General features: G+C 57.6%; 1 protein-coding gene across 1 annotated transcript in view; it reads left to right on the top strand.

Moving 5' to 3' along the window:
- Positions 1 to 12331, top strand: part of ACC (acetyl-CoA carboxylase) — a 70857-nt gene that overhangs the window by 33194 nt on the left and 25332 nt on the right. The window contains 5 exon segments of the mRNA XM_037230945.1: positions 1 to 70; positions 1449 to 1579; positions 1694 to 1873; positions 4127 to 4271; positions 5329 to 5373. The exon segment at positions 1 to 70 is cut by the window's left edge and continues 134 nt beyond it. Coding sequence (XP_037086840.1) covers positions 1 to 70; positions 1449 to 1579; positions 1694 to 1873; positions 4127 to 4271; positions 5329 to 5373 — 571 coding nt within the window.

Here is a 12331-nt window from a genome sequence, read left to right as displayed (position 1 = left end):
CAGCATCTTCGACATCCTGCACGACTTCTTCTACCACCACAAGACGGCCGTGCGCGTCTCGTCGCTGGAGGTGAGTTAGTGTGGACACGGCGCGGCCTAAGGCCGGCCGGCCGCTGGTGTGCCTGGCCTTCTCTGGGTCGTGACGGAGTGCTGACAGTTTGCAGAAAGGGGATATGCTCTCATTTTTGGGAGTGAACAGGGCCCGATTGTTCGCTGGCACATGCCGTTTCACCGAGAAAGGTACGCATGCGTCTGGACGGTGCAAGTAAGTACGCCTCACTCACAGCGAGGAAGGCTGCAAGTCCAAACACGGCTTCCAGTTAGACCCTGCCGATGCAGACCATGCATGCTCGTGAAGTGAATGAATGCCCCAGTTGGGTGTAACCATCTGCACTGTTGTCGTTATGACCGACGCCGACTGGAATATGGGGTGCACACTGCGCGCCGCCGGAACCGTGGCATCACCGGACTCGGGGAGTTGACGTTAAATTATTACCCACTTAGCCCACTTAAATTGTGACCTTAAAACACCAGCATTTACCATACACTGCCTCATTCCTCACCTAGAACTGTCAGTTGAGCTTAAATACGATTGTACATGCGCATTGGTCTTAGTCAGGCGTTGCTAATGGCTAGGTCCTCGAATTTCGCTCTTACCGTGGCGAAGTGATGGATGGGCTCCGATGGGGACGACTTCTGCGGCAATGACGTTACAGACGGCAGCTTGACATCGGTGAATGCTCTTATCCCAAGGACGATAACTGATAACTGATAGCTGAATCAACTTTAAAATTTGTATTGAACCGAAGTCAACTTTTAAGTTCCAGAGAGCAACGAGTCACCAGTGCATCCCAGTAGGAGCTGCTGGATTGATTTATTGACCCAGTCGTCTGTGGGATGCATGCTTTTCTCATGATAGATTATCTCTTTTTCTATGGCTTGCATTCCTGCTCCATTCTTGCACAGACAGCATCTTTATAATTGTCTTAACACTTACCGTTCTATATTTTACATGCCGTGCTTGTGTCAACGAAAGCACATAACTTTATGTTCGAATTTTCGTCATCATCGAACACACCTGGCAGAAAGAAGAGACAAATGTAGGCGATAGCCTGCAGCGCAGCGCAGCTAAGCATGCCTGTTGTAAGGTGGGAAGAGGCTGCCATAGACAAAGCATCGGCATATAACAGTACGGCGAGGGACGCGTCGGGTGCTGGACTGGAAGTACGTCGTGAACCGTTCGCCGTTGCTGACAGATGTGAGCCTAGCAAGCAGAACCAAAGAAGCGTCGAGAAACGTCGAGGGTGCGCATGATGTTGGGATGAACTTTCGTTGTCACCTTTCCTGGAAACTGCTGATATATGTCGAAAGACATGTCAGAGGTCAGTGGGCTTCCATTTCCGACAACCGGACTCCTGCCTGCCCGCTCACCACCCGTGCCCTCCCAGGTGTACGTACGCCGAGCCTACATCTCCTACGACCTGGCCTGCGTCAAGCACTTCGAGCTGCCATCCAACGCCGGCTTCTCCATCTGCGTGGTGCTCTTCAGCTTCTTCCTGCCGACTTCGCACCCGAACAGGTGGGAGGGCCGTGCGGCGCCGGGCCGGCCGCCACCCTCGCCGCCGCGTCCTCGTGTCGTCTCACGCGTGCGCCTGCGTCCGTCCGCTTGTCGTCACGCTCCGCTCTGTTTCAGCGCCGACCGTAACCTGAAACGTTTGAGTGTGTCCAAATCGACTCCGATGGCGACACCCAGCTCCACCAGCCTGCTGTCGGCCGGCGGGCTGGCGCGGCCGCGCTCGCCGTCCCCCCTCCCCTCGGCCCACCACTGGGCGGCCGGCCACATTGCCGGCTCCAGCAGTGCGCCGGCGCTCAGGTAACGGCGCCGGCTCGGCGGCGTCGCGCTGCTCGGCCGCCCGGCCGACCGGCGCTCAGCTGGAGGCGGGGCTCGCTGGGACCGCTGGCTGGCTCTGCCACGGCTGCCGCTCCCGCTGGAGGCGGGGCTCGCTGGGACCGCTGGCTGGCCCTCCCACGGCTGCCGCTCTCGCTGGAGGCGAGGCTCGCTGGGACCACTGGCTGGCCCTCCCACGGCTGCCGCTCCCGCTGGAGGCGAGGCTCGCTGGGACCGCTGGCTGGCCCTCCCACAGCTGCCGCTCTCGCTGGAGGCGGGGCTCGCTGGGACCGCTGGCTGGCCCTCCCACGGCTGCCGCTCTCGCTGGAGGCGAGGCTCGCTGGGACCGCTGGCTGGCTCTGCCACGGCTGCCGCTCTCGCTGGAGACGAGGCTCGTTGGGACCGCTGGCCGACCCTCCCACGGCTGCCGCTCTCGCTGGAGACGAGGCTCGCTGGGACCGCTGGCTGGCCCTCCCACGGCTGCCGCTCTCGCTGGAGGCGAGGCTCGTTGGGAGCGCTGGCCGACCCTCCCACGGCTGCCGCTCTCGCTGGAGGCGAGGCTCGCTGGGACCGCTGGCTGGCCCTCCCACAGCTGCCGCTCTCGCTGGAGACGAGGCTCGCTGGGACCGCTGGCTGGCCCTCCCACAGCTGCCGCTCTCGCTGGAGACGAGGCTCGCTGGGACCGCTGGCTGGCCCTCCCACGGCTGCCGCTCTCGCTGGAGGCGAGGCTCGCTGGGGACCGCTGGCTGGCCCTCCCAAGGCTGCCGTTTTCGCTGGCTCGGCGCCGGGCGGCTGGGCGAGCGGCGACCGCTGGCTTTCTTCGCCCCCTGCTTCTGTCCCCGTCTCCACCGCTGCCTCGCCTGGGCCTGCCGCCGCTCATTTCCGGACTTTCTGGCTGCTGCTGCCCTGCGGCCAGAGCTGCTTGTCTCTCTTCTTCTTTTGCTCTTTATTTTCGCACTTGCCTTCGTGTCGTCTTTCTTCGCCCTACTTCACGTTCTTCCTTCCGTGTGATCTTTTCTGTACGATGGCTGGTGTCGGTGTCTCACCGCTGCACTTGCATGGTGCCCTTCGGAGCACGTTCGCTTCTTTCCGGTGGTGGCTTTCTCCGCTTGCCGACACGTTCACGTGTCACCCTCGCGAATCACGCGCGGTGGTGGCTGTTAGGCCCGCCCGAGCGTGACCTGCTCCCGGGCGCGGCTGTGGCAGGCCTGGCCTTTGGCGTTGCCACCGCCGCTGCCGGTCGGGGCCTGGCCTGGTCTGGTCTGGGGAGGGGGGAGGGGCGGTCGCGGGCGGCGCACGGCTCCCTGTGAACCTCCCCCACCGCCCAGGCTCTCCAGGTGCCAGGTTTCTGTACATGCAGTGATGCAGCTGTAAAGCCGTCTAGCCAGCAGGTGTCAGTAAATGCAGCCTGAGGCGATGGTGCAGGGCTGTGTGCGCCCCCAGTCCATTATGCTTATACCTGCAGCATTGAAGAGACGGGAGCTATAGCGAAGCGCGTTGTGTTTGCAGGAGATGTGTCTGTTGTCAGCCAGTATTTGTGCGCCGTTCCTTTTTGTGCATCAGGCAATCAGTATTGGCCGAGATGTCGCAGGTCTCAAGCGGATGCCTTGCCATGTTATTTGCTGCGACCATTGAGCTCAGCTCCGTTGGCCACCTGTGCTTAGTGGCTGTGCTCGGCCGCCGCGGCCGGCCTCTCTCGCCGTACCCCGCGGCCGGCCGCCAGCAGCTCGCGCTAACAGCAGCGGCGCGGCGGCCGCCGCCGCCTGTGCATGGCTGCACAGCGCCCACGCTTGTACGCACCCGGCTCGGGTTTGTGCTTCTCGTTTTATGTCACTCGTTTTCCGCCTTCTTTCGTGTGTTGTTTCTTAGTGCTGCATGCTGCAAGCTTACGGTCTTCTTCAATTGACATCCTTTAGCGTCTTGTCTGCGCTTCGCTGTTCACGGCTATCATCGATGTTCTTGTCTGACCCGGTGGCGGACGATGGTGAGTCGATTGCAGAGACGTCGGTGTTCCTCTTCTCAGAGCCCTTGACTGGCTCGCGCGCTTTTTTCATTGGCCGTAGGCAGACGTGCGTGTCGTTATCAATTGATACACTTTGATTATTTTTATCGATCGCTTTGCAACGTCATCGACTGTCCTAACATGTTGAAGAGCCACTGGGCCTGGCCGCCGCCAACCGTGGGAGGGAGGGGGGACGGTCCGTGACCGCGACCTCAGAGCGCTCCCCTCCGCGACAGGCTGAGCGGCAAGCTGGAGCAGCCGGGCGCGCACCACCTGCTCTCGGCCGAGCGCGAGTCCTGCGACCGCATCGGCTGCATGGCCGCCTTCCGCAGCTTCGACGACTTCGCCGCCGGCTTCGAGGACCTGGTGGACCTGGCGCAGGTGGGTGGCCGCGCCTGTCCTTGGCGGGGAAGGCGAGGAGAGGTCCGAAGGGCGCCGCTGTCAGCCGATCCAGGGTTGGCACGAAGCCCCGGCTGTGGCGAGATGTGCCTCTCGCAGGGCGGAGCGGCTTCGGTCCGCGCCTGGCGTGACGCTGAGCTGGACCGAGTCAGCGCCGGATGATGTGGAGAGACGCGCCGAGACTGGCTGCGGCAGGCTACCCCGGCATGATGGGTGTTGGCGTACGGTAGTCGGCTGCAGTATGAGCTGTGACGGGACAGACGGGTGTGCGATCGGGCTGACCAAGGCTCGCACACGCCACACTTGCCATTGTGGAGCTGGGCTGTTGACCCTGCGACTGGCTCAAGCCGTGTCCGTTAGCAGCCATACGCAAAACTGACAAAACAGCTTTACGTAACACGTTGGAGGCAAACAACACATTGCATCATTTGTAACGGAACGTTCTGCCTAGTCTGTAGGTCTTAAAACCCACCACGCTCAATTGTCTGTGCTAATGGTACATGCGTAGAGGCCTTTAAGCATTTGAGATGCTTGTTTAGTTCTGCGATATTAGACTGATTTCGTACTCTCTGGCTGGCATTAGACACATACGCAGTTGCATGTAGTAGTTGATTACTTTGTGTACAATATGCATGCATGGAACGTCTCCACGTTTTCGATGAGTCGTGTGTCCCTGAATGATTCGTTTGTATATCGAGGCGAGCGCTGTCAACAGAGAATTAACGTCAGCTCCGTGCGTGCCTCCGTGACAGCTTTCAGAAAGCTCCATCTTCGCTAATGTGCCATGAAGCCACCTTTTCGTAGCATTCGCCAGCAGTCTGGTCATGTGGCAGCGCCTGGAGCAGGAGCTCGTCATCCCCGATCGCTGCCTGTCAGCCCGCCTCACGAGCGCTGAGCGCCGCCCGGTCCGTGACGCCTAGGTGCTGCTGGGAGTGGCGTGACCGGTACGCGGCGGGCCGGCGCCGCCCCGCCGGCCGGCCGGCTGGCGTGCAGCGCCGGCGGCCGCGCGCCGCTCTGACCGCCCCGTCTCCCCCTGTAGCACACGCAGGTCGGCCCGCAGCCCTCCCGCTGGCCGGATATCAAGGTTGGACATGGCCCCTGCCAGGCGCCCTCGCTCGCTCGCTCGCTCGCTGTCGCACTTGCACGCTCGCGCTTCTTGCTCATGGCACGGGCGCAGTCGGGTCACGCGGGCCCATCCGCTCCCAGCGCACTCCCAGCTACAGCCGGCCAGTGGCTGGGTCATCCGCGCTTTTACTTTTCGTCCGTTTCAGCTGATCCCCGCGCTGTGTGGTTTGACGCGTTGTCGGCTGGTTGGTGCCGTGCGGCTGGTGTAGCTTACTTGCATTGATTTTACACCGGCTAATGCGACATTGCAATCTGTTTATGCCCAGGTTTGAGTTTGCAATGTCCTCTTGTATGATTTTGCATTTCTGTGCTTGCGCCTTTGTGCTGCTTTGTTTGCCTGGAATTGCCACGGCATTCACGGCCGGTGCAAACCACCGCAGGCCTATTATGGACCGCTTCTGAATGCATGTAGCCTACGTATCAATGTGCGCATGGAGTGAAAGGTGCCTTTCAATGTGAGCATGGAGCAAAAGTCATCGTTTTAGCGTCGCGATTCCGCTCTTTGTGCCGGTTTGTCCAGGCCTCGCGAACGTCATACGTTCCGCGACCGCCTCATGAAGAGCCCAGGGAGTTCGCGGCGTCGCATTGTGTCACGTTGCAAAGGTCACCTGTATCTGGAACGGGCGCGATGTCCGTCCAAAACTGCTCAGCTGTGGGGAGGACGCGCACTGGCTGTTTCCGGCGCTCTTCACCAGCGCTTCCGGCGCCAGGTGCTGTCAGGCGGCGCTCGCCTGACAGGTCCAAATAGTTACCGGCAAAAAGCTTTCGTTTTATGTTCAGTATTTAGCTTTTGATGACCATTGGCTAATGATTTTAGTCGAACGTGTCTAAATGAACTTGTTGAACTTTTGAAGGCCAAATTGAGATGTACTCAGGTAAGCCCTCATGGGGTAGGGCTGACGTTGGACAGCAAACTGTCGAGGACGAGGGTCGCGCTGAGCAACGCCCCAGATGTGTGTTCGTTGTTAACACAACGTGTTGAGAAAGGCTCAAGTGAATAATAAAACTCAACGTAATTAATAGCAGTGAGTGATATAATGCAATGCAACAATAAGAGCAGGTGAATGATAATGATGACTATTGATAAGGTTTGATAAGCTTTGGAACCACCTATTTGGCGGAAGTTTGTGTGCGGCGGCAGATGTTTAGGTCGTTCTGAATGCAGCGAAATAGATAAATAGGCAAATCGACAAAGCAGCGACCATATCCGAAATCAAGCAGATCGCACAATTCAGTCCAACACGCGCAACAGTCCTGACTAAGATCGATGTGGCGCAGTTTGGCGACAAGCACTGACGAAGCCCCGCTCGGTCCTCAGAAGCATTGCGAAAGCCGGGACGCTGCCTCCGCGGCCAGCGTTGGGTTGGGTACCTCGGGATGGCGTGATGCCCCGCAAGCGTGGATGACTTAGCTCAGACGTACTTGGCAGTCACACTCGCATTCTTGGAACCCACGTCCGCCGCCCGTTTGGAACAACCGGTAACCCAACCGTCACACCACCTGGGCGACTTGCGCTGGCCACTTGGCGCTGGGCCTATCAGAGGCACCTGCCTCTATTTTTCAGCGTGATTTTGTCGTAAGTGTTTTGGAGTCCCCCCTTCTGAGTAATTTGACATGAATCCGTTTTCGGCTCGGCCCTTCGCGGCCCATTGCTAGCTGCTTTATCGCATTCTTATCCGCACCTTCACGTCAACGTTGTGACGTAGTGTTTACCTATGTGTGGCATGTGTATGAAATAGCTGTGATATGGGCGAAGCATGCCAGCTTCGGGAAGTGCTAAGGTAACCGATCTGATTGATTTCGTCACATATCTTAATCACCCGATTGGTATGCACATATATACTGTGCCTCGAATGCAGCCAAGCCAAGCGGAAAAGGTGATAATGACTGTGACGAATTTGTATGTTCAAAGTAACCAAACTGTAACATGCACAGAGGCTTTGGTCAAACAAACGGAACGAGCGCTGAATGGAACGCTGAAAATGCCCGAGATTCACATCAGTGCCGATGGTCAGTTATTGTCTTGAAAGTCGACTATTTTCGGCATGCGTACTCACAATATCGAAAACATAAGCCATGACTTTTATTGCCTATATCAGGGTTAGATAATTATATTTGAATAACTCTGACTGCTGTTGATGTGTATTGAATTCAATCACTGGCATCTGTTGATACTTGATAGAGTGTATTGGGTCCAATAACTTTGACTGCTGTTGATGGGGTGCATTGGATTCCATGCCTCTGGCTTCAGTTGATACTTGATAGAATATTTTGGGTTTAAAAACTCTGTTGATGGAGTGTATTGGATTCAATACCTTCGGCTTCAGTTGATACTTGATAGAGTGTGTTGGATTAAATCACTCTGACTGCTGTTGATGGATTGATTAGACAGAGCTTCAAATCAAAACGTAAACGCCAAACACAACCGGTCTTCATTTATCCATTTTGCTTCTCTCGAGAAGCGTTTACCTAGCTGGAGGCATGGAGAGAACTCGCTGATATATACAACGACGTTGAGCTGTAACGCCGGCGCGCCATTGGTCCATGCCCAGTAATGAGATCAATGCTGCAGTGCCGATCGCTGCCAGATCATGGGAGGATGCCACCGGTGCCCCTGGGGCGTGCCGGTGAACAGATGAGAAAGCGTCAAAGATGCATATTCGCAGGGGTCTACCGGCCGCTTCTACCCGGACAGCAGAATCTCACACACGTTCATGAGAATGCCCCAGGAGTGCCAGTCGGTATACTGCTGGTCCACCAGAGTGACGTACGCCAGCTCTCGGTTGTCGTTGGGCTGGCCAGCCATCCAAACCCCAGCCGGCAGTGTAAGCGGTTGGTTGTTCAGGTCGGTGGTGGAGTAGTCGGGCCCCGGACCATGCACCAGTACACCCAGGTAGGCGATGTTCTCGTAGTCCACGTTGTCAGGGTTGAAGCCGGGCGTGGCGCCGGCTTCGTCCACCAGCTGCTGCACACAGGCCCGCTCCTCGGCCGTCAGCGGTATAGCCATCCGGCCGCCGGCCGCCGCGCACGTCGCCTTCGCCTCGTCACGTGACATGGGCGGGTAGACGCGGTAGGCGGTGCGGCCGCAGGCCGTATAGCCCGGCGGAGGGTAGCGCACGTACGTGTCGGCCAGGCCCGGGTACAGGCCGGACAGCAGTCGACACGCCGCCGCCGAGTGGTGGAAGCCGACACAGGCGTTGCCGCCGCCCGCCAGCTGACAGTGGAGCGCGCACTGCGAGACGCTGTCGGCGGCGGCTCGCGCCAGCTCCAAGCTCGTACCGTGAGACGGAGCCTCCTTGCGGTAGAGTGTGGCGCCGGCCAGCAGCGCCCAGCAGAGCAGACAAGCGAGGCGGAGCGGCGCCATGTCCAGCCGCTGGGTGAGACCACCGTTGAATGGCCAGCACCCATCTGCTCGTGGCCGGCCACCATGTATGGCCATTTAACTGTGCGGTGTAGCTGGGGCAACTGACCAGTGCGGCGGGCCTCCGAACCAATGACAGCGAAAGCCGACGACCGAAACTGTGACGTTGGATACCGCGCTCGCTCCGCGTCGCTTGGGCCACCCATGGAGTCACTGAGGTTCTCAGCTATGGCTATCCCTTAGGCTCTCAGTAGTCACTGAGGCTCTCAGCTGAAGCTCTCAGCTGTCAGTTCGCATGATTACTAGGGACTCGCTCCGGCACGCCCTACCCCGAAAGTGGGGACCTCACAGGTCTTTTTCGCTTTCGTTTGCCTACGTCAGCGTTGATTTTGCTTGCTAAACTGTTAACAGGGACTTGAGGACTGAAACGAGGGGTTTAAACTGTGCTGGTATTTGCTTCATAGTTGTTCAGATATGCTTTTTGCCTCGGGTAAGTTCGTGTCGCGTTGCTCGACAATATTTCAGTGTTAAAATCCCCTTGGCTAGATTTCGCTGCTAGCCATCAGCACAACGGTGCATTACCAGGGAAGTTCCCAATTAAATGCTGGACCACATGGTTTTTGTTTGAGGCAGCTTTGTTACTTGAGGTTTTCCCACCACTTCTCTCTACGTCCAGCTCCCAGCTGGCTTAATTTTTCGCCGATAACTCACATTGATCGCGCCGTTTACACGTGTAGGAGTGTCATGCTAACTGCCTTACATTCGCTGTGGCTTTTAACATTTTTGTTTTAAACCGGGATAGTTGGAGAACTTGCCTATGCTGCATTGGTGCGCAATGTTGGAGACAACATTGAGGTGGCGGTTGTTCGTCCCGGGTGGTGCGTATGAGCTGGTCATGAGCGTGCCCTTGAATATCCTGCCAGGGTTTCAACAGTCGACTTTATTTTTGCTCGGTCCATTTCTTCTGCGTGGTATTATGCTCGATGTAGACTCCGAGAAAAAGACAGTCTGATCGGCTGGTGACAACAAAGTTTTTCTTTGTTCTGTTTAAGGCCTACCGAAAATCGCCTTAAATGAAATACACATAAAACGCTGTGGCAAACCCTACTCATTCGTCTTAAGGCTTTGTTGCCCTTTCCCTCTCAGCGATATGATAATTCTGGCAAGTTTTGGAGTTCCTTGGATCCGCGGCGTGCGGATCCGCGGAGAAGGTATCTTCGTTGTGAGAGTTCAATACAATTGAGTACTTTTTTCCTTCTGGGTTGTTTTCTCTACCAGAAAGTAGTTAACGGCCGGGCAGCTCTGTTAGCTAGAACGTCTGCGTTCCACTCACCCACCCTTAGTGGGCCGGGAGGCTCCGTTAGCTAGAACGTCTGCGTTCCTACTCACCCACCCTTAGTGGGCCGGCCAGTTCCGTTAGCTAGAACGTCTGCGTTCCCACTCACCCACCCGTAGTGGGCCGGGCAGCTCCGTCAGCTAGAGCGTCTGCGTTCCCACTCGCCCGCCCCTAGTGGGTATAGATTGGAGCTGTCCTGTGCGTCCGCCAACTGCCCCGTACTGGGATGGCCCGCGGCCGCGGTGAAGCTCAGGCAACCTCAGAGACAGCACCGACCGTTCCAAGCATTTCCGCATGTTAAACTTGCGCAGCAGAATTGTGCCCTTGGCCGTGTTTTTACGATTGGATGGTAGGGTCAGGGCTTACTACGCGAGACAAGTACTGCTTAGTATTGATGCTGATCTCAAAGTCATGCAAATGAGAAAGTTTGAACTTTATCATTAAAAAAGAAATCCTTACCTGGATCGAAACGGATAACACAAATGAAACGTTGTCTGCCTTGGTGTAGGCGCTGATACAACCAGATGACATTCGGAATTTGGTGCGCACCATTTTGGTATGAATATGGACGATGATGGGTGGTAAACAGTGGACAATAGCAAACAGCAGAGCTACTGCTTATGCGCGGATCCTACTCTCAACCCTCGGGGATCCATTATTATGTTTAAGAAGCCTTTCGGGTGTTTTGAACTACCAAAAGGTCGTGGGCCCCCACCACATCCGAGGAGGACATGACCTCAAACCTCCCCATCGGCTACGACGCTGGCCGTGCGCAACTGACGGCCACATTCTTGCACTTGTTTTTGACCCTGGAACATTTCCACCGAGCGGCCGCGCATTGTCACGCGATGTAGTGTACAAACAGGGCCGGGCTCACCCCGGGGATGCCACGCTTATTAATGTTCAATAGGCGGGCGCCGGCCATTCAACGGTGGTTCCACCCAGTGGCCGGACATGGCGCCGCTCCGGCTCGCTTGTCTGCCCTGCTGGGCGCTGCTGGCCGGCGCCACACTCTACCGCAAGGAGGCTCCGTCCCACGGTACGAGCTTGGATCTGGCGCGAGCCGCCGCCGACAGCGTCTCGCAGTGCGCGCTCCACTGTCAGCGGGCGGGCGGCGGCAACGCCTGTGTCGGCTTCCACCACTCGGCGGCGGCGTGTCGACTGCTGTCCGGCCTGTACCCGGGTCTGGCCGACACGTACGTGCGCTACCCTCCGCCGGGCTACACGGCCTGCGGCCGCACCGCCTACCGCGTCTACCCGCCCATGTCACGTGACGAGGCGAAGGCGACGTGCGCGGCGGCCGGCGGCCGGATGGCTATACCGCTGACGGCCGAGGAGCGGGCCTGTGTGCAGCAGCTGGTGGACGAAGCCGGCGCCACGCCCGGCTTCAACCCTGACAACGCGGACTACGAGAACATCGCCTACCTGGGTGTACTGGTGCATGGTCCGGGGCCCGACTACTCCACTACCGACCTGAACAACCAACCGCTTACACTGCCGGCTGGGGTTTGGATGGCTGGCCAGCCCAACGACAACCGAGAGCTGGCGTACGTCACTCTGGTGGACCAGCAGTATACCGACTGGCACTCCTGGGGCATTCTCATGAACGTGTGTGAGATTCTGCTGTCCGGGTAGATACGACTACCGGAGTCGTCCGTCGTGGGCAACCCCAACCCCTTCAGTACAGGCCTCAACAGCCTGTATGTTGTTCATGTGACAGCGAGGACGCGGAAGACCCTGGCGGCCGGCCGCCAGTTGGTTGGACCTTTCCGAACGGAATCATACGGTGTCCGTTCTTGCCGACGTAGCCTGGCGCCGCCTCAGCGACTGAAGTCACTGGGGCGTTGGCCTGCTGCCCATAGCTCTTGGCGTTCTCCATCTTGCTCGGTGGACCGACGGGGTTCTTTTCGGCCGTATGCTCCGTTCGGCGCGCCTTTCGCCAGAATCGGTGCTGCGATCTCAGTGTTTCCACTCCTGCAGGTCGTTATTCGCCGATTGGCGCGCGATGGCAGCATCAGTGGACCTACCTCACCCGTTCAATTGTCGTGACAGTCAGACTTCCCAACGCAGCTATGACGGCTGTTTGTCTATTTTCAAACATGTTTGATTTTGCTAAGTTAGCTTTTTGGCATCATTAACATAACCGCCAACTTACATACCTGTGATAGCCCTGTTGAAATCGCCTCTTCGCTCACTGGAAAATATGTCATTGGCACTTTC

The sequence above is a fragment of the Pollicipes pollicipes genome, unplaced genomic scaffold (genome assembly GCF_011947565.3).
Source record: "Pollicipes pollicipes isolate AB1234 unplaced genomic scaffold, Ppol_2.1 Scaffold_6686;HRSCAF=7923_pilon_pilon_pilon, whole genome shotgun sequence".
Lineage (NCBI taxonomy): Eukaryota > Metazoa > Arthropoda > Thecostraca > Pollicipedomorpha > Pollicipedidae > Pollicipes > Pollicipes pollicipes.
Note: the sequence above shows the minus strand (reverse complement) of the source record. Positions and strands in the feature narration are given on the sequence as shown.